General features: G+C 38.5%; 1 protein-coding gene across 1 annotated transcript in view; it reads right to left on the minus strand.

Moving 5' to 3' along the window:
• Positions 1–21,630, minus strand: part of LOC306760153 (cGMP-inhibited 3',5'-cyclic phosphodiesterase 3A-like) — a gene marked incomplete at both ends in the record, with an annotated part of 53,663 nt that overhangs the window by 10,445 nt on the left and 21,588 nt on the right. Inside the window, 8 exons of the mRNA XM_079245945.1 lie at positions 129–266; positions 458–654; positions 800–876; positions 1,113–1,356; positions 1,447–1,562; positions 1,638–1,783; positions 7,339–7,584; positions 13,860–13,910. Coding sequence (XP_079102071.1) covers positions 129–266; positions 458–654; positions 800–876; positions 1,113–1,356; positions 1,447–1,562; positions 1,638–1,783; positions 7,339–7,584; positions 13,860–13,910 — 1,215 coding nt within the window. The remainder of the gene's footprint in view (positions 1–128; positions 267–457; positions 655–799; positions 877–1,112; positions 1,357–1,446; positions 1,563–1,637; positions 1,784–7,338; positions 7,585–13,859; positions 13,911–21,630) is intronic.

Raw genomic sequence — 21,630 nt, forward strand, 5'->3', positions numbered from 1 at the left:
AAACAGCTTCTAATTTCATGCTACACATGTGCACATTTATCCAAATATGAGTTCCTCATAGTGGTTGTGTTGATGTGTGATAATGGAGTCGTGTAGAATGACATGTTTCCTCACTAGTAAGCATCTACCTGGCTGAGGATGCAGCCTGTCTTGCCTTTCGTCTTCTCCACAAGACTAAAAATGGGAAAGTTCCACTTGTTGAGTTCACTCATCAAAGGCTCCAATCCTGGCATTATCAGTGTCTCGGTGTCTGAGACTGGCTGGTCCTGCCAGTTAAAGGGACAAATGTAAGGAAGGAAATAAACAGAGAAGTTCTTGTAAGCGTGGTCATAAAATATAAACTTAGTTATTTACAGTATTGTTTCCGCCAGAAAGCAAATACATGATCTGAGTACTGTGGTTTTGAGTGTTCAGTGTAGTTTTTCATTGTAAATTTGAAGCATGTCAGATTGCCTACCTCTGGCGATGGCAGGAGTGGGTGAAGAACTATGCCTTTTGCCGGACAGTCCCTGCAGCCTTCTCTCACTTCAGGTGGCTTCTTGCCTCCATCTCCCTCCTCCTCATTCTGTGCAAAGTCGCTGCTGTCACTGTGGTTGGTCTCATAAGTGCTGTCATAGGTGCTGTCATAGTCTGATGAAACTACTACACGCTCATCTGGAAGGACATTACACATGTTGGAAGTGTCCAGTCACTGTAATTACTTCACACTTCTAATACGTTGGCTAACATTTCTCAAATACTGAGGATGTTTTCTCATGGGAGGTTTCCAACACAGGAAGTCTTGCAAACTGCTGCTTACCTGACAGCGGTATTCTGTCCCCTTTTCCACCAGATTCTACCCCATGGTTTAATTGATTGTTATACGGCCTCCCACAACTAACAGACAGAAAAAGAGACGCACTAACTTTTTCAGAATATACTGGTCCATCCTGCTCATTCTATGTAATCTGATAATACAGACTGTTCCTTTACTCTCAGTGCACACAAAGGGACTCATTGTCCTCATTTCCACATGAAACAAAGAGTCATACATAATTTCTGAATTTTAATTGTCTATATTTAGAATTGCTCATTAAAATGTAACAAGAAGAGCATGATTGCATGTGTGTTACCTGCCGCAGAGTGATGGAGGCCGCCAGTGAATGGTGGTGGAGCTTGGGGCGCTCTGGCTGTGAGTTAAGGCTCTGTGATGGCTCTTAGGGGCTACAGAAACAGGTATCCGCTCTGTGGGGGGCCCAGCCGGCTCAGGAAGCTGCACTAAACATGTCTTTATCGTAGGGCTGGAGACAGGAGTTCCCTGGACGGGAGGAGATGGGCATGGAGAGCCCAGAGGTGATATGTTGGAGGGAGGGAAACCTGAAAAAGAAAAACATTTCAAATATATAAAATAGCAGGAACATGCTTATTGCACAACTCTGTGAGTGTAGAGAATATTTAAACACACACCTGCTCTTTCTATTTTGTTGTAGAGGTGGTTAGAAGTGACAGTGGCAGCACAGGAGGCAGACATGGAGCGGCTCTTTGAGATGGTCATCATCAATGAGTTATTCCACGAATCACTGCTTTAATGTAAGATTCTGTCAGATACTGTAATGACAGTGATCCTGGTGTTGAAGGTGATGGGTGAGTGACATTACCTGTCTGGAGTGTGTTTGATGCTGGCTGAGCGGTCTCTGCGGACAGGACCTGGTTCTATGGTAGGCAGACCTGTAGCTGAGGTGGTTGTGGTCCAGGTTGATGAAATTCTCCTCAGCAATCCTGGGGGCAAACTCCTTCTTAGACGCTGTGTATAAAAAATACACAAGTTTACACACATACACACAGACACAAACGCACACGCACACACACACACACACACACACACAAGGGGGCGTTTCTACAGTACATATATATATATATATATATATATAAATAAATATGTGTGTGTACTGTAGAAACGCCCCCTTGTGGACAAACTGAGCAGTAACAGGTGTGTGAGTTTAATGTGCCCTTGATTAACAGTAGATTGAAAAAACATCTGACAGAATAAGATGCTTGTTCAGCATTTATGTCTTGTTAAAGCCATTGTGCACATCCTGTACTGATCAACATGCAGCCTCTTATGTCAGAGTAAATGAGCTGTTTCTCATTTGCAAGACTTTAGTGGAACTGCATGATATGTGGAACTATGGCAACCCCAGGTGTGGTTGCTTTGTGGATCTGACTACCCCATCGACATGGACAATTAAAATTAGGCATGCATGGAACCCATGACATTTCCATATTGTCCCTTTTTTTAGCCTATTTGTTACCTTCATAGATTTGACATAAAACTGTTGGTAAGTGAACCACCTCTGTACTTTAAAAGATATAACCAAAACTAATGTCTCAGTTTCTCATGTTGTTTTACATTAAGATCAGTATAGTTCTAAATTTGTAAGCTCAAGAAGACTAGTAAATTAAAAATTGTGTATTTGTTTTCAGGTTGCTAAAAAAAAAATCATAGACAAGAAAGGAAAACAGATCTGACTTCAGTGAAAGTAACAATTAATTGAAAACCAAACAGTATCATAGTGATATTTTAAGTCTGTTCCTGTTTTTTTTTTTTTGTTTTGTTTGTTTTTTTTAAATGAAGCTGATGGAGGCGTTAGTCAGTCTTTCTAATGTACATTTAGCTTTAAAGCCATGTGCTTGTATTGTTGTTGTCTGTTTCTGAATGTGGCCCACAAACATACACAGTGTGGAATATAGAGGGCAGCATAGGATCAGATTTCATGTGATCTGAAAGTGTCCAAAGTCTACTCTATTCAAGTTTTTGAAGTTGGCAAATGTAATTGGCAAAAAAAAACAATTAGCCTATTTAAAAACTGTGGTGTGAGCTATTCCATTTTTTTTAAAAATGAATTTAGCAGTTTGAAAAGCCTGAGCGCCCTGCGATGGACTGGCGAGCTGTCCAGGGTGTACCCTGCCCTTTGCCCTAAGACTGCTGGGATAGGCTCCAGCTTCCCTGCGACTCTGAATTGGATTAGGCGGTTAGGAAAATGAATGAATGAATGAATGAATGAAAAGCCTGAGCGTTTACACTTAAACGAGAAAGACACGGCTTGAGCAGTTCTGAACCTACCTTCTTTGGAAAACTGAATGTACACATGGAGAAAGTTTTGAATGGCTTATGATCTAAAGCCTCTATTATTATATTCAGACTCTGAGCATGTGGAAGCAGTGCAGTGTCATCTGAATGCATGGATTCAAATTCATTCATTCATTCATTTTCCAAACCGCTTATTCCAATTCAGGGTCGCGGGGAAGCTGGAGCCTATCCCAGCCGGCTTTGGGCGACAGGCAGGGTACACCCTGGACAGCTTGCCAGTCCATCGCAGGGCCACACACAGAGAGACAAACAACCACACTCACTCACTAGGGGCAATTTAGAGTGACCAATCAACCTATCATGCATGTCTTTGGATGGTGGGAGGAAGCCGGAGTACCCGGAGAGAACCCACGCATACACGGGGAGAACTCCACACAGAAAGGCCACTGACCAAACCAGCCAAGGATCAAACCAGCGACCTTCTTGCTGTGAGGCCACAGTGCTAACCACTGCGCCACCGTGCAGCCTTGGATTCAAATTACTGGAGTCAATTTTGAACAGGAGACAAAACCTGTATGAGCCCTTAAGGGTAATAGACTAAAATTAATCAAATGATGGCTTCATATCAGAGGCCAAAAATCTGCTGCCAAATAAAACATGGACTTAATCAAGATAAAGATGCAATTTTCTGCAATATCTACCTCCAAAGAAACTACATGAACTTTTTATTTGTTGAAAACAGTATTAAAGACATGGAGACTTTTAACAATTATGCTGGTTTTTGCAGTTCTTTTGTCATGATTATTCATGATGCAAACCTCCTTTAGCATCCGTTTCCTCTGTACCGTTTGCATAGTGAAACAGTTTATCTCACCATCATTCTACAACTAGATGGATTAAAATGATAAAACTGTGTATTCTAAACCCAGACATAAACATTCCACACCAAAGTAGTTAAGAGGCCTCAAGTAAACACTAACTTTAACGAAAGGAAGATAGTAATAAATAAATTATTCAAGGTGGTCCTGAGCTGAATAACTGTTTGTGGGTGCTGCAGCTTCTCCTCATTTTCTCTTCAACCCAGCTTTTTCACAAAGAAATTGCCACTCATTTATAAATAAATGACTGAAATTCATGTTCAGTAATAGTGTCTGAAACTGCTAACTAATGCCAATACACATTAAGTGATGTGGCGCATTGAAATGTAGTTTTTGGCTCCTGAAGAGTAGGAAAAAATTTAACAAGAACAAAAAAAAAAACAAACCAAAATGATAAAAGCCACAACAAAGGCCTGACAAAGGATGATGATCATACTTTGATGTTTATGGCTTCCATAGATGATACAGTCATTACTTCAAAGCATTCTCAAGAATGCACAGAATGCACATTTGATGAATGTCCAGGCCAATATCTTGTTTAATTACGTGCTGAGCCTCTGAAAAGAAACTTGGATGTGCGTTATATTAAAGCGGAGAAACTGCAGTTTTAATTTGCCTTCAATTTCCGAGTGTAACTTCAATCAGTGTTGTTGACAATTTGTTGAAAGCTAGACTCAACCAGAAGCCCATACCTTTGCAATAGAAGGCCATTTCAAGTCTGTAAATTATACTGATACCTTCAATAATGGCAAAAAAACCAATAACTTTCTAAATTAGGTAAGCAAAGTAAAAACTGAACTAATTAACCTCCCTAGAAAACAGCATCACCGACAACCTTTACTTAACTTGTGATTCCATTCTTATTTTAAAGCATTACAAAAGGGCAGTACCAATAAGAAGGATCTTTAACTTTTTCAACTTAACATGCAGACTCACAAATCCCCAATGGGCTGAATTTGGGCAGCACTTCATTGAGATTCACTACATGCATTGAACATTTGAGTGCACTCAGGCATCTTTATAACAGCTAGTCACTTTCCAGGTAGACTATCCTGCATTGCATCACACGCTTTATTTAGTTTCCGTGCTGCCTTTGAGTGTCTGCATACATTTCAAAGCACTGGCCTTGTAAAACATTAAAAAGTCCCCTGGAAGCTTTTGCGTCATTAGGCCCACACTACATATGCAGTGAGCAAGGAGGTGAGGGTGATGTACGTAGCTGCTGGCTCTGGGGGGTGCAGGGTTGGCTGCCTCCGTGGGGGGCACTGGGGGGGGTGGGCAGTGGTCATGGGGGCCTTGGGCAGGGCCTGTCTGCCCTCTGCCTCCCCAGGGCGTCTCACACTGGGCATGTTGGGAAGGAGAGATGAGGATGAGTCTGAGTGAATGCATGAAGTTCGCGTGGACACCCAGACTGCTCGGTGGCGGACTGTTTGTCCTGGGCTGGACTCTCTGCCTGCGAAGGTGGGGGGTTGCGTTTGGGCTCTTAGGGCCCTGGGACTCGCGCTTTGTTTGCCCTGGGTGGCCGGTGCCCGGCAGGGCCAGGCTTTGCCCACTGAGGCCTGTTCCCCCTGACCGTGGGGGGCTCTAGCTAGGGCCCATGTCTGCCACCTCCTGGGTGGATGCATAGCTGGCTCCGGAGCGGGACGGTTGGGGTCTGTGCTTGGGGATGGCTGCTGGCTGCCTAGGTCTTAGGGTTCTCCTGGCCTTCCTCTCGCCTTTGTGCGGGCAGGGTCACATTGGTGTGATCACTCTTCTCTGAACACGTTCCACTCTGTATGGTCTGCATGTGACACAGTCACAGAGTCGTCTGCAGGGTTATTTACTAACAGCAGCTAGTTTTCTTTCAGTGTGTCTGATTTAGCTTGTGAGTTCTCGGTTTATATCGGGAGTATAAAGCCATCCGATAGTTGATGGCTTTATACTCCCACAGGGGGAGCATGACTCCAATGTGTATAGGTGTATGTATATATATATATATATATATATATATATATATATATATATATATATATATATACATATATATATATATATATATATATATATATATATATATATATATATATATATATATATATATATATATATATATATATATATATATACATACATATGTATATATATATATATATATATATATATATATATATATATATATATATATATATATATATATATATATATACATATATATATATATATATATATACATACATATATATATTTATATATACACCTATACACATTATAGTCATGCTCCCCCTGTGGGAGTATAAAGCCATCAACTATCGGATGGCTTTATATATATATATATATATATATATATATATATATATATATATATATATATATATATATATATATACATATATATATATATACATATATATATATATATATATATATATATATATATACATATATATATATATACATATATATATATATATATATATATATATATATATATATATATATATATATATATATATATATATATATATATATATATATATATATATATATATATATATATATATATATATATATATATATATATATATATATATATATATATATATATATATATATATATATATATATATAAATATATATATGTATGTATATATATATATATATATATATATATATATATATATATATATATATATATATATAGGTGTTTTTCTGTTTTCTCTTCTTGATTCCCTTTCTGTCCCTCTTCTATCCTCTCTGGTCCGGTCCAGCAGTACAAACTTTGTAATACAAACAATTATGTAAAATAAATACAAAAAATAAAATGAGAATCCAGAATATCAAGGGGAGCATTATATCTATAATGCTTCCCTTGGCAAAGTAAATTTGCCCAGCAGAACACAGCATCCAGAAAATCATTCTGCTTGTTTAAATGCTGGACAGTACAAAAAAAAAAAGAAAAAAAAAAAAGAAAGAAGCTCATGGTCACTATCAAAACACAGTACTTTCAGCATGCTGCTCTGCTCTGATAAAATGCTGACTTTAAAATTCCACCAAACCTCACAAGACACCTCTGCAGTGACAAAGTTAGAATCAAACTGTCTAAAATGAGTTGCTACAGGTTTTAGCAGAGATGTGATACTATAGGATTCCAGTCCTCACATTTGAGAGGCAGTAGTGATGAGTTTGTCCTAAAGGTCACTTAAATTGTTGCTAGTTACTCAAAGACATAAGTAAATGAAATGCTGCTTCTTGATTCCTTTCTAGAATAAAGAAAAACGTTAAACCAGGTGAAAAAATCAAGGCAGCAACAAAGCAAAAAGTATCTTTGCTGTTGCTTTCCCACTTAAAAAAATGCTGTCCAAAGAGACAGAAATAAACACTTTTTTAAAAAAAAAAGAAGCTTCCATTTACCTTTGGAATGGCCAATCGCTCTGCTTTTTCCGGCCCATCCTCTGAGTCGGAGCAGGTATGTGTGTCCGTGGGGATGCGAGGTCGGTGGAGTGGTTGAAGGTTGATCTGGGTGCTAAGGAGGTTGCTGACAGCCTTCAGAGAGCTCCAGGTGTTAGGGGGCAGTGAAGGGTCAGCCAGCAGGTCTGATATCAAACCATGGGCCTCTCCCATCACTGCGATATCCACTACCATACTGGTACCCGAGGACTGGAAGATGGCATGAGAAAAAGATGAGGGAAAGAAACATTCTTCATCCAATTTTTTTTTTAATGAAATCCAACCATGATAAAGAAAACAAAACTCCCTGTACATTTTTTTTCTTTATGTGGGAGAAATAACTTCAGTCTGTTTCCTGGAGACAAAATAGCACATCTGATTGTGTGTGAGCTCAAAGTCTATATCAGTGACATCATATGCAAAAGTTGGTTATTAAGGAGGAGTTAATGAAAACATAAATAGATACACAACAATTTCCATAAAGAATATCATGTTCAACTGCCTCTACACTGCTCCTTCAAATGATTCAACATCTTACGGCATGAGCCCCTAGGGTCAGTTCTGTCAAAGGTTAATATATGGTTTCAGTAATGGAATCTATCACTACCCTTCACATCAGATAATCTATTCATTCTTTACATTACAAAAAACACACACAGCCATACAAACAAAAAGACATGTACACTGTCATTTACAGTCAGATTTATAACTTGTAACAGTAAGGGAGTTATTTTTCTTTTCCACTGCTGCTTGCTGCTCCATGCATTCTCTGAAAGGAGGGTTGCAGAGAAGACTTTCCTTAGCTAGTTATTTCTTTATGAGTTGGCTCATATGGACACAGTTATAAACTGGACTAATGCTAAGAATTTGTTTGAACCGGACTAAATTTTTTTGGACCGTATATAGCTGAATTGAATTAAAGTCAATCTACATAAATTAGTTTAAAAAAAAAAAAAGCTTGACATGATTTATTGACATTTCATAATTTGGACATAAACCTCATAAAACATATTATAATAAACCACATTAAACATCTTATGGTTTCTGAATGGAGAAACCTCTTAAAACCTTGCAACATTTTACTGCGTCAAAAAAGTGCTGTTTGAATAACAAAGAGAGGACAATCTTTGAAAATGTTGCCATGATATAGATTTTGTGCTATTTTCCAGTAAAAGATCTGAATGTAAATGTTGTCACAATGCAAACTTTAACAGCACAGCTTTGCTATCATCTAGAATAACCTCTTTTTTTCAGCTACAATTTGTGACAAACTTTTGTCAGTTACCTCCACCAAGGTGGTGCTTTTATGCTTGGCAGCGTTGGTCTGTCTGACTATTACCAACTATTATTACCAACGTAACTCAAAAAGTTATGGATAGATTTTGATCAAAATTTCAGGATATCTCAGACATAGCGTAAGGGACAAGGGATTCGATTTTGGGATTATCTGGATCACTGCCTGGATCCAGGAATTTTATTTGAAAAATGATTTCCTGTGGTAAATTATGCATAATTTGCCATTAAAGCATCTAATTCAAAAGCCATGTCCACTCATTGGTAGGGGTATAAGACAATATTTATATGTCAAAATATCGCAATATTTTGTGTGATAATATTACCTGGATAATCAAAAGCACTGTAACAATTTTATCAAACAACCAAATTTTTCCGAACGAGGCAGATTTTTTTTTTTTTTATTCATCTTGTACATGAAGATCAGTGTTTTTATTTATACTTCAGTGAAATGTAGATCCTCTGTTCTCATTCAGTAAGTTGATGTCAAGCATGCAACAGCGTTCAGTGTTTACTGTTAGAAAAATTGCCATATATTGTCATGCTTATAGTATCCTAATTGCAATATATTGTATCTTTATTATGATCCATATCACCAGATTCTTGCCAATACAAACCCCTAAAAAATACAGATAATAAGATCAATAACATTGCATCCCTTTGATGTGTTATCATTTTAAATGTGAAGCAAAATGCGAACTTTGTGTTTTATTCATCATATCTTAAATGAAACAATGGCCAAGCCCATGGCACAACTGATTGTTGCTGTTGAATCAAAGCATATTTTTCTGCTTTCCACTTCTGCTCTCATCCTGCATCTATCTGCCCCACAGTGCCAGGACTTGAGCTCACATGGTCACTCCATCCATAAGCCTCCGATCTCCCATCTGCCTGCTCCCCTGAGGCTACAAAGCTTGACAACTGGCAGCAACCTCTGCTTTTGCCACTTTTCTTGTGTATGTGCCAAGCCTTCATAATGTTGTGATATAACTTGTTTTTCTTTTATATCCTAAGTTTTTGAGTTGAGTACTTATTGTTTATTTGAGTACATTTTGTTTATTTTACTTTCACTCATGCAAATGCTTGTCTTGAGAAAGATTAGCTTGCAGCAAATGTGATGACACAAAAAAGTCACAGCAGAAACGTCGCTTCTGTGTTCGGAGAAAGTTACAGATTATTCTCATAATTTGCTTCTTCAAACAGCCAGTATTCGCTCTTCAAACATGTCAAAGCTGTGATGAGTAAATGCATGAAGCCCATAGAACAACAGTTTCCTGGAAGAGCATGTGTCTTTATGTGTGCGTGTAAGAGGGTGCATGTGTCACCTCAACCTGAACAAAACCTATTAGACCACTCCAGAGCTTTATGACATCCTGCTATTGTGACATTCACCTATTACCTGGCAGTAATGGACTCTTTTTAGCTAATGTCTGGGAGGGATGGGACAGTAGAAACATGAATTTGTGTGTGGCTATAGACACAAGCCCACCTATACACACACACACACACACACACACACACACAGAGGTGTGGGCACTACAAGTGTTTTATGGCACTATCCTTGCTATTCTCAGATTATTATAGTTCCACAATTTGTTAAGAATGTAACTTTTGCATTACAAACACGACCTGCTTTATCTGGGTACATTCAGTACAACATGCAGCTGATGGTGTGCCACTGAGCCCTGCTCTGGTAGAGACACAGTGGAGAGGCAAGGCAAGGGAGAAGGTTATTGATTCCTCCCGGCACAAAAGCCACAGGATGCAGCAGAGGGAGTGACGGTCAATGAGTAAATCAACAGTGGGCAGAGGCAAATGCATGTGTGTATATGTGTCTATGTGGATACATACAGGCATGAATGTACCAGAACTGCCTCTTGGGATCAGTCTATCAGACTTTCAGGGGAATACAGTGCATGGTGCACACAGAAAGATGGGTCATAATCCCTCGACAAATGCAATACACTGTAACAGAAGACAATTTCAAACTCTGGCCTCTGATGTACTCTGATAAATGAAACGAGATTTGTGTATATTAAGTTTCTAAGAATAGAAAGACTGATTTGTATCACTTATCAAGCCACAGCAGCTATGTCAAAAGGTAAACTTATATCAATTTACAGTTGAGTAGGGTTTAACTAATAAACTGTCACACATCAAGGTTTGCCAAAATAACTAACTATTCAGTCTGTTGCTTTTGTGTGTGTGAGGTTTGGTATACCGTATTTCACTGTCCACCTTTTTGACATGTGGCATTCCAAACTTCCCCCCCCTCTTCTTATCACATTTATTTTTCCTCTGGTATCCTCTTATCTGTTGTTGCCCCATTTCCCAGTTTTCCCTCTCTACCCCCAAGCGCTCTCCTGAGAGACAGTTAGGAAACATGGAGGGAGATCAGGCATAAAGGCAGATGGTGAGAGTGGAGAGGGAGAGATAAAGAGAGAAGCAGTGACAGACACACGAAGAGAGTGGGAGTTGAGTCCACAGGCAGGCCATGGCCAGTCAAGTGAAAAAGAGAACAGCTTACTCTAGCAGAGCAGCTGAGCTCCTCCACAGTTGAGTCTACAGCACGTCTACTGTAAATACAATGCTACAGCAGAGAGAAGCTTTTCATTCGTAGAAAGCCTGTACGTCTCTTTCAGCTCTAAGAACAAATAGCAAAGCAATGAAAAAAGCATACAAGGGGCCAAGTTCAAGTATTAAAAAACTACTGGTCCTCAATTTATTCATGGAAAGCAAATTTTCAAGCTCTCACACAGTAACCAAGATCTTTCAGCAGGACATGGATGACTGAACGCCAAGCTAAATTCACTTGTAGTTCTCATTTAATAATCAATTTAACTCAAAACTTGTCAAATTGGTGTTATTATCACATTTTTAGATATGAATCATTCATGTTTGATTCAAAGATAAAAGAAGTGTGCAACCCATTGTGCAGGACTGAGATTAGACGCAGATAACACAGCCACCTTCGTATGACAAACCTCTCAACATATAATAAGCTACGCTGCTAAGAACAAAAGTGACACTCAGTGTCGTCACCGGTCTCTCACATGCGCAATTGACCTAAAAACTACAAGCTGAATTTAGACATTGCTTCAAGTTGTCCTATTTAAACCATCACATCATTCCTGATTAAATGGCTTGCACACACTCTCCTTTGTTCATGCAGACATGCGGAAGAGCGTACAGCTTGAATCAAACCAATACTGGACCTGTTTGGGAAGATGTGCACTCTCCTGATGCCGTCCCATGGTGCTGGCTGAGTGCCTCCTCTGCATCATTTGTGTTCACTTTGAACCTCTCAGCCACGATACAGCAGTCTAGATTCCAGTAGATCTGTGCAATCTCACACTTTTGTTCCTTCTTTTAACTCTTGCTCAATAGGTAGCCCATTCAATTCCCACTTTAAATCCGTTGATGGTGTAGCACCTCCTCGCCTGTTCCTTTTTCGCCTCTCCTCTTCTCTTCAGTTGCTCTGCTGCTTCATGAACCTCCCTCCATCCACTCACCCGCCCCTGACTCTGTATCTGCCCATAACAAATGTTCAGCAGTAGCTTTGGGGAAAGAGAAGACCTGCAGCACTAAGAAATCTGCTGTATTGAAAATACCTGGTTGCCAGGATACAACAGGACAAAGATCAAAGTGACTCGTCTGTGAACCATAAAATAGCTGTTTGGGGTTCAGTTGACCACAGTTACACTACGCCTACAACTTGTCAAGTGTTTCCTGTCATTGCAGCTGATGCTTGACAACCAAGCGGTGAGTGAGGTGCATTATCGGAAAAGCCCTTTCTACATCAGGAACTGAGATGCACATTGATTTGTTTAAAGTCTGTTACAATTGGTATGTTACTGGCTAAGCAGCAGTCAAATTTGAGTCACTGATGACATAAAATATCAGGATAGAAGATAGTAGAATAGGAAGACATGGATCTTGAAGGGAAAAATCAAACCAGATATATATTTGGTGAAAATATCTGAATACAAATATAATAGCAATGCTAATGATATTAAAATGTCTTTGATTTCCATTGAAAGTTTAACTAAATATTTTAGAGTACCAGTGCAAAGCAAGATAAATATATAAAGCGGTATGTTTAGATCAGGGCTTAAATTCAGTACAAGTTGTGCAAATTTATTTATTTTAGAGCATGTATTACAATATTTAAAACTTAACTGTAGCATAGTGGTGTATTTCAGTGGTGTTCTGTAATTTTAGATGTTTGTATAAAGCAAAGCCAAGGCAAATAGCAAACATGTTTGGAGCCTGTTTGTGCTACTTTTGCCACTGGCTAAGTATTGTGTGCTTCTATGTGGCACAGATGTTGTGAGCTTGGTCTAACTTGGGTCATGGTACTAGTTGTGACTCATAGGACATGATCTGGCTTTGACAAATATTTGTCTCAAATTTTCTTCTATTCATGTGGCAGTCAGCCCAAACATGGGCCATCTCATAGCTTCAGCTGAGGGCCGTTTTATTTGATTTATTATTTTTGCCAAGACAAGAGCTTATCCAAAAAACATAATAACACATAAGTTCACATAAAAAAGTATTGTATACACATCATACTGGTATCGTGGTTCTATAATCTGCAAGAAGAAAGGGAACCATGAAATGTAGACATTACTTTCACATTACTTCAATGTGATATTAATTTGCTTTACTTTGTAGATTGATGCAACAGAATGGTGTTCAGCAGTACAAGCCACTGGAAACCATGTGGCTTGTGAACGAATTCAGTAACTTAAATCTTTATTTAGCCCTTTAAAAAATGTAAACAAATAATTCACAAAAATTTTATTCATTATTGTGTGATATAGTTTTAATAATTGATTCTTGTGTTATGATTGTATCCTCCAGGTGTAAGAACACGACCTCAACAGAGTTTAGAGCAAAGCTTATTACCATTACATTTATGTAAAAGGTCTCAGTAACTGCATGTATCAAAAACGATACATTAAAATATGCTGGGTTTTAAAAGAACAGATTCTCTAAGCCTGTACCGTTGGTAAATAAGAAGAAAGTTAAAAAAAAACTGTCACCTTAATGTGACCACTTAAATAAAAACCCACTTTCCAGTGAGAAAGACATTAATCCAATCTTCAAATTAGAAAAGAGCAATTATGCCTAAGACACACACACACACACACACACAAAGCTTCTGTTCGTTCCTTGTAGTGTGCACTGACCTGGGATCTGCTCAGAGGTCTCTTGTAGTCCCACTCTGGTTGGCACATGATCTGGAGATGGAAGCACACAAACAGAAACCACTGTCAGAGGCCTGTTCACCCCACAATACTATACAGCATTGTCTGAGGGCAAAACCACTTTTCTCTTCTTCTACTACGGTTCCTCCTTCACGTACCCCTCCTCCATCCGTCTCTCTCATCAACTCATCTAAAAATAAAACAAGAACTGGCACTGCTGATGAAGAAGCAGAAAAGGACACATCACCCCTCAGTGCTGGAGGGCTGATCTACATATGTCTCTCCTCACCCCTCACCCACTATAACCTCTCCTCTGCCCTCTCCACAGTGAGTTTTCATTGTTCTTCATTGTTCTTCTGTTTGTCACTCTCAGTTGGCTTTGAAATGCCGTTTTATAAATACAGTTTCAGTTGTGATGAGCAAAACTAAACACAATTCCTCAGTCTGCATTAATAACAGAGTTGAATTAATATTACAAGCCTTGATTAATACAATCAAAGTTGCAGGGAAGGGAGTTCCTGTAGAGATTTATTAGACGACTGGTGTCCCAGCAAGAGGTTCTGCTTTAATTGAATTGACACTTGAAGACAGCACAGAAAGTATGCAATGCTACAATAGTACAGTAAAATGTACTCCCCTGACCTACATTTCAAGTTGCTCACATCTGGCGTCGCCTTGGAGACACTTCATACCAAGTCAGAACGACTACAAAACCAAAGGTTGCTTCACTAACATTGATAATAAATGTGAGGCTTTCCACAGACAGCCCCTGTATTACCAGCAAAAATAAATAACACACATTATTATTTTTTTTTAAAAAATGCAGAAAGACAATTAAATGAACATTTGAAAAGTAAATTATAAAGTTCATGAATCATAATAAATAGCAGTTGAATTAAAAAAAATAAAAATATAAACAATAATAATTTTTTTCTCATTTTAAAAAGACACACTTTAGGATTTATTTTTTCCCTCTCAGGTTGTTCCACAGTTGTGGAGCCCTTATGTCTCATGCCCTGGGGACTGAGAGCAACAGATGGTCTGTAGAACTGAGAACACAAGCAGGAGTGTAAGGGTGATAATGTCAGATGGAGTACAGGCACACAGTGATTCAGAAATGAGCTATGAAATTTTAAAGTCAGCGCTTCACACAACAAACAAACGGAGCAGTGAGGAGAGAAGAGGGAACAACGGAACAAACTGCTTAGAAAAGCTGAAGTTCAAGTGAAATATTTCTGGCACGGCGACTTTCCTACTGTGTGCATTTGAAATACGAGCTTGTAAAATAATTATCTGTTTTGAAATGTGAACATATGAAACGTTCAGGAGATTGTGTGGACAGTTTGCTCAGGATTTTTTCTTCAGCTGCTGTGTCATTTCACAGTGGAAGGCTTTCTGCTGGAGGCCTACTCTCACGGATGAAAATGCAAGTGAGAGGTTGCAGAGGAACATCTGTCAAGAGAATGCAGGTGGCAGGATGGGATGCGAAGTATAGGCGGTGGAAGTCATTGTGATTTCATCACGGCATGTTGACAATAGCAATGTTGCAGTAGACGCATGGCATGCTGTTGGAATATTTGCTGCTATGCTGTGCACTGTATCACCTGCTGATCTGAAGTTTTTACTAGAGGAGTGGATGAAAAATTTCCCCAAGAAGCTCCATACCTCTGCATTCAAACATTCCCACTTCTCTGGAACAGCTCTATAATATGTCAGGAGTCCAGTGAGTGTGTAAAAATCAACACTAGTTCCTATCACAGTCTACAATGCAAAGGAAGTGTTGCACAGGATTTGCATTGGGTTGTCTGAAGGAGCACTGTACATGTACGGATGCGTATTATTTTTATTCTTAATATGCATGTGTGTCTGTGAAATGCTTTTCTGTCATAGTTTGTAGCCTGATGTCATAGAACGGGATGACCTGACAGTGTTACCGTCATCCACAGGAGATGAGTTTGCATCTTGAATGGCAGATGAGATAATCTGGCTAATACAGCGGATCTGTGTTTAATGTGAGTCCACAGGGATTTCAGCAAGGTTGTTTGAAAGGGTGAAAAAGCAAGATAGCGGAATCACACTAAACTTTTCCATCATGCATGATCTTTTTTTTTTTAACTTGTCCTGTCCAGAATTACAGCATACAGTACAGCAATCTGTGTGTCATATTTTTGCAAGACAGATTTGCTCTTTCAAGGGAGACATGCATACTCAAATATAAAAATAAATAAATTAGTCATGTTAGATAAAGTGAATGGGTAGAATACTGAATTAAAGAGGCAGTGGCAGAGTTCTGTTGTAGCAGTAATCAAGCTTGAGAAAAGCCCTGCTCTCTCTATCACAAACACTTAAGTTTCCATCTTCGCCACAAGCTATGAAATCGTCTTCTGCGCTGTGCTGTCCCTTGAAAGCCTGCCCAAATACACTTCTCCTGTCAAGTCTAAAAGAGGTTGGGAAATCAGTGGCCTAATGTACTTCTGAGTCCCATAATCTTTGACAACTCCATCATTCAGTCTAATTAAACTGCCACTAATTTCACTCATATGGTTTGTGCTGGAAAAGAAAAACCCAGAACAGTTTGCATCATGTATAAACTGGGATGATTCAGGACTTTCTGATTGCTGGCAGATGCACACATGCATCAACACACTGTACTCTGTAGGGGGAGCTCTTTTTTTTCTTCAGCTTGTAGTCTTTACAGTGCAAACCTTGAAAGGAATCACCATGAGTCCATTTTTTTATTTATTATTATTCACAATATCTTTTGCATGATAGTTATACATTACATAAGGGGAAACAGAGGTTACAGGACTCTAACAGGCTTGAAAGTCAAGTTTTAGGATGAGCACTTTTATTCTTTACCACAGCCTGAACTTTCTTAGGCAAGTTGAAGGACATGCCAAAGCTTTTCTTCGAATATATATATATTTATTTTTATATTTCTTCATTTTTCTCTACATTTACATGCTAATGAGCATGTTAGGACCAAGGAGAGGTTTGGTGTCTTGCCCGAAGACACTTTGACACATTAGAGGACTGAGATCAAACCGAGGATGACAATTCTACCCACTGAATCATAGCTTCTCCAAGTGATTGAAAGGTAAATGGAAGATGTAGAAGCAAGACAAAAAAAAGAACAAGTCACTGAAAGGGGAAAAAAAAATAGGAAAATAAAAGTCATGGAGAAACTGAAGAGAAAAATATACATATCACAATAAGAAGCATAATGCAAGCAAATGGATCAAAAGTGTCACAACACATGATTTAATCTGATGTTGATCAGCAATATCTGTTGGAATCTGTTTAAAACAATCATTCGGGTCCAATTCCCCCACCACAATCATTTCAAATTAAATCATTACAACCCCCAGGAAAAATAAATCATTAACTCACCACTCTAAGGGAACGTTCATTCAGCTGTTTCATGCTGTAATAAAACATTATAACATCTGAATTAACATCCACCCTATGAAGAGTGATTCCATAAAGTTTACAAGAGGTTGTGATAATGGTCAAAGAAATGCATCTCTTCTTAAAATTGAGTTGAAAAACAGATTATAGAATGAATGTGACTGTCTGTCTTTTTTTAAAAATATATATATATGATGATTTGTTTATCCTGAGGACTTCTAAATTAATGAACAGCTCCAGCTCTTAAAAGATTTTATTTCTATCACAAGGCGAACCTTATCATGCAGCATTTGAGATGTTGTGACACACTTAGAAAAGAGTGCAGCATGGCATCTTAAGTTTAATTTCTTCTGTAGCCCTGGAGGAGGGTTTTTTTTTTTTTGCATTGTGAAAATGCAATGTTTTTTTTCCACTACAGCCACAACACGGAACAGCAAAGTCCTTGACATAATCTACGTTAGTGTCAAACTTTACTTTAAATTTACTCTGATGATCTGAAACCATTTGGAACTGTTCATAGAGATACACATGCTATCACTGACACTTAAACTAACAGCATTGTGTAATTGTTTACATTGCAATGTACTGCAGTTTTTAAAAAGGGAGGCTAAATACCACAAAAATCAATGTTCCTGGGTCCAATTTTACATATGCACACCCACACACTGAAACGTTCACAGAGCCCCAGGCACATACGGTACACACACATTAACACACATGGTCTGTGTCACGACTCAGACACTCCAGTCCCAAAAAAACCAGCAAGCTAGACCAAAACCCCAACTGGCAAGCAACTGTTCTCACTATATCCCAGCGGAGACTGATACTAGGGAGTGTGGAGAGAATCACACAGAAGTAGGCAAATTAAAAACATAAATCATTCCACTATCATGCCATGCACAGCTGTACAATGTGAATTCTTCGCGTGAGAATGAGTGGAACAAAAAAGTTATGTTTATGCAAAGATATAGGATCTGATGGCCTGAGCTCACGTTACTTGTTTTCACTGTGTGATAAAAAATATTTGTAGAAAGAAAGAAATAAACAAATACTCATAGTGCAAATGCAATAATGGTAAGCTAAAGTTTTCATTAATTTCCAAACCACTGAGTCCGAATAAGGGTCGCAGGGAAGGTTGGAGTCTAACCCAGCAGTCATTGGGCAAGAGGAAAGGTACACCCTTGACAGGTCGCCAGTCTATCGCAGGGACAGCACAGAAAGAAACAACTATTCACGCTCACACTCACTCTTAGGGACAATTTCGAGTAACCAATTAACCTGGCCTGCCTGTCTATGGCCACAATTTAAGAAACTAAAAACGTATTATTTGAACAGTTGAGAGGGTCAAGTAAAACTGAAAGAGAGTGATACACAATATAACAGATAGAAGACTATTCAACAATTGACTGACATTTATTGGTTGATGCGAGCTCAGGATGCAAGATGGATGCCAGATGGATGCCAGTTCATAGAACGACTCATCTGAGAAATATGCCAAAATTCAGTAATGCAGCTTTAATAAACATTAATCACACATTAAGTACATACAGAGAATGTCAACACATACATGTCATTAAAGAAAATGATTTAACTTTACCATTTTCTATCATAGTTTAAATCAGTGGCAAACCATTTCATTCTCATTTTTTTGCTTTTTTTATTATTATTTTTTGTTTATTTATTCATTTATTTATTGGCAATCTACCACACCAGCTTTACTTTTGGGACCAGAATATTTAATTTCCTTTTGTCTGATCATATCTCATCTGGAAGATAATAAATTCCTTGTTGTAGCCATTTGGCTCTCTGGATTTGTTCAAAACCGACATAATTTTATTAAGTATTTGTTTTTGCTCCTGTGATCTGTGGTCATCATTTCAATTTTATTGCATCCCATGCATTGCAGTTTAAGCAGATAGTATTGTCTATACAAGCTGGTTGATTTAGACCGTGAGGATCACCATTTACCCTCTCAACGCAGCTACCAGATGGACTTGGAAAATCTGCCTGTGCATACATGGCTTGCATGTGTGTGTTTATGACAGTGTGAGTGAGGGTGTGAGTGAGGGAGAGAGCTGGGACTCCTGTGGCTGGATGATGATGACTCACCCACCCACATAGACACACTTGAATTCAGACATCCAGTCATTATCGTCATCACTCAAAACCCTGTTAGTGTTGCTTGCCGATGCTAATTGTTCCCAGTCAGCACATCAGGAGTCTTGTCAATGCACTGTGAAACCAGACCTCACCAGCGATTACTTATTGATCTCATTACAGTCTTACGTCACTCAATCAAGCAAGTTGTCGAGTGTCTGCACGTAGACGTTTGACAGACTGACTGAATTGTCTGTTCTAAAGGACCTCATTGCTGCAACAATTCAAGAAATAAAAAAAAAAAAAACTAAACTAAAAGTAACACTTTAGCATGTGACCAAATGTGTGAAATCCATTATACGAACTGGAGCAAAACTAAGTGATCGCGCATGTTAACAGCTACTTTACGTGACTGCTCTTAGCTATAAATCTTAATGGAAAAAAGTAATGGCCAAAATAAGTAACTACTGGTTATCGTTCATATGTCATACACTGTATCTGATATGATGTCATGTGTATTGTTGCTCATCTCAGATTGCACTAATACAGATTTCAAGTCCCAGGAGATTTTTTTTTTCAAATTTTGACAGGTGATTTAATTAACTATCTGTAAATGATAGTGTAAAACCAAACCAAGCCATTTCTATAGTCATTTGGTAAAGCTTTGATTCAGTTCTGCTGACTGATCAGACTGATTGCTCCTAAGCACCAATAACAGCACGTCCACTTTATTAGTGCAATTATACAGTTGGAAAGGTTCAAACTGATTCTTCTTTATTCTCCTGATAAGAGGAGATTCTTAAAAAAAAAACAAAAAAACAAAAAAAACAACCACAAAAAAATGTCCAAAAGGGTAAAAAGGTGAACAAGCTACCTTTTGTTGTTGTTGCAGCAGCTGGGTAAAGACAAAAGGCTACATGACTAGCTTGGGAATATAAAGATTAGTCCTGATGTACTCCACATAAAGGCAACTAAAAAGAAAAAGAAAAAGATGTTAAAAGAAAGATGAAGTTGTGACACTAGATCAGATAGAATTAGCTCAGAATGCATTAATTAACCTATAGTTAATAATAAACAGCAAAAGAAAGTGGAATGAATCTGTTGCTGCATGGAGCAATGGCATGTTTGTGGCATCGAGTCATTTTGCAATATTTTGTGACTCTCAGGACATGAGTCATAATTTGCTATTTGGCATCTTGGGCAGAAAAACAATATTATAATTACAGTTAGCTCTTCTTTCAACAGCTTTCTTCTCAAAAAACAAAGGGTACTACTTAGTGTAACACTGGCATTAAAGCTTTAAAAAGTACTTTATAACTGCATTTATATGTAGTGATTGCATTTCTTTTATGATCAGGACTGAGAAGGGAAAGCAGCACAATAGAGCAGAGAAGATGAGGAGGGCAACAGTCAGACAAAAAGGCACAAAAGGGGAAGAACAGGACAATACAAGATAGAACAATGAAGCTTACTCTGTCACAATGCTGAAGCAAAACCACAAGCTAAGAGCAGTAAACAATCACAGCTGAAAGCACCTTCCCTTAGTGCACAGCACATCAGTCTTACTAATTCTTACTACTTATCAAATAAAATCCAAATATTTCCAAGCTGAAGAGTCCAGTGTTTCAATATCCCTAACTACACCTTTATGTAAAACGTCAAAGAAGAAAATGTTCATGATTGCAGATGAAAATAAAGGGATGATGGTCATAGAGATAGAGTAAGGTAGAAATGTTAATTGTGTAATTGAGAATTGACTAAATAAATAATTGAGGTTAGGATGAGGTCAAAAGAATCCTCATGAGTTCTTTTTACACAGTTTCATCTTAATACTGGGGGTGGGGGCTTTCACTGCAGATCATTGTCCTCTGTGTAAGTACAGAAGTGGAATTGGGGGCAGAAGTTGATGCACTTGTGATGCTCTGAGCCAGGGCAAAGCAAGTTTATTTGTGGAGCACAATTCAAGAACAGGGTGTTTCAAACGGCTTTACACAGACATCATCACACAGCAGAAAATAAGATGCGCAATTTACAACAAAAACAAAAGGCAAAGGAAGAAGAAAAAATATTAAATAAAAAAATCGTCAAGTTAAAATTTTTTTATCCTAAATCTGGATCTGGAGTGCGGCCTGGCTGCCGCCCGGTGGTGGTTTGGGGGTCCTGGCTCCCTGTTGGCGTGAGGTGGACCCTCTGCCTGAGGGGGTCGGGGATTGCTTTCAGGCTCTTATGGCCCTGGGACCCGCACTCT

The sequence above is a fragment of the Telmatherina bonti genome (assembly GCF_933228915.1).
Source record: "Telmatherina bonti genome assembly, chromosome: 9".
Taxonomy (NCBI): Eukaryota; Metazoa; Chordata; class Actinopteri; order Atheriniformes; family Telmatherinidae; genus Telmatherina; species Telmatherina bonti.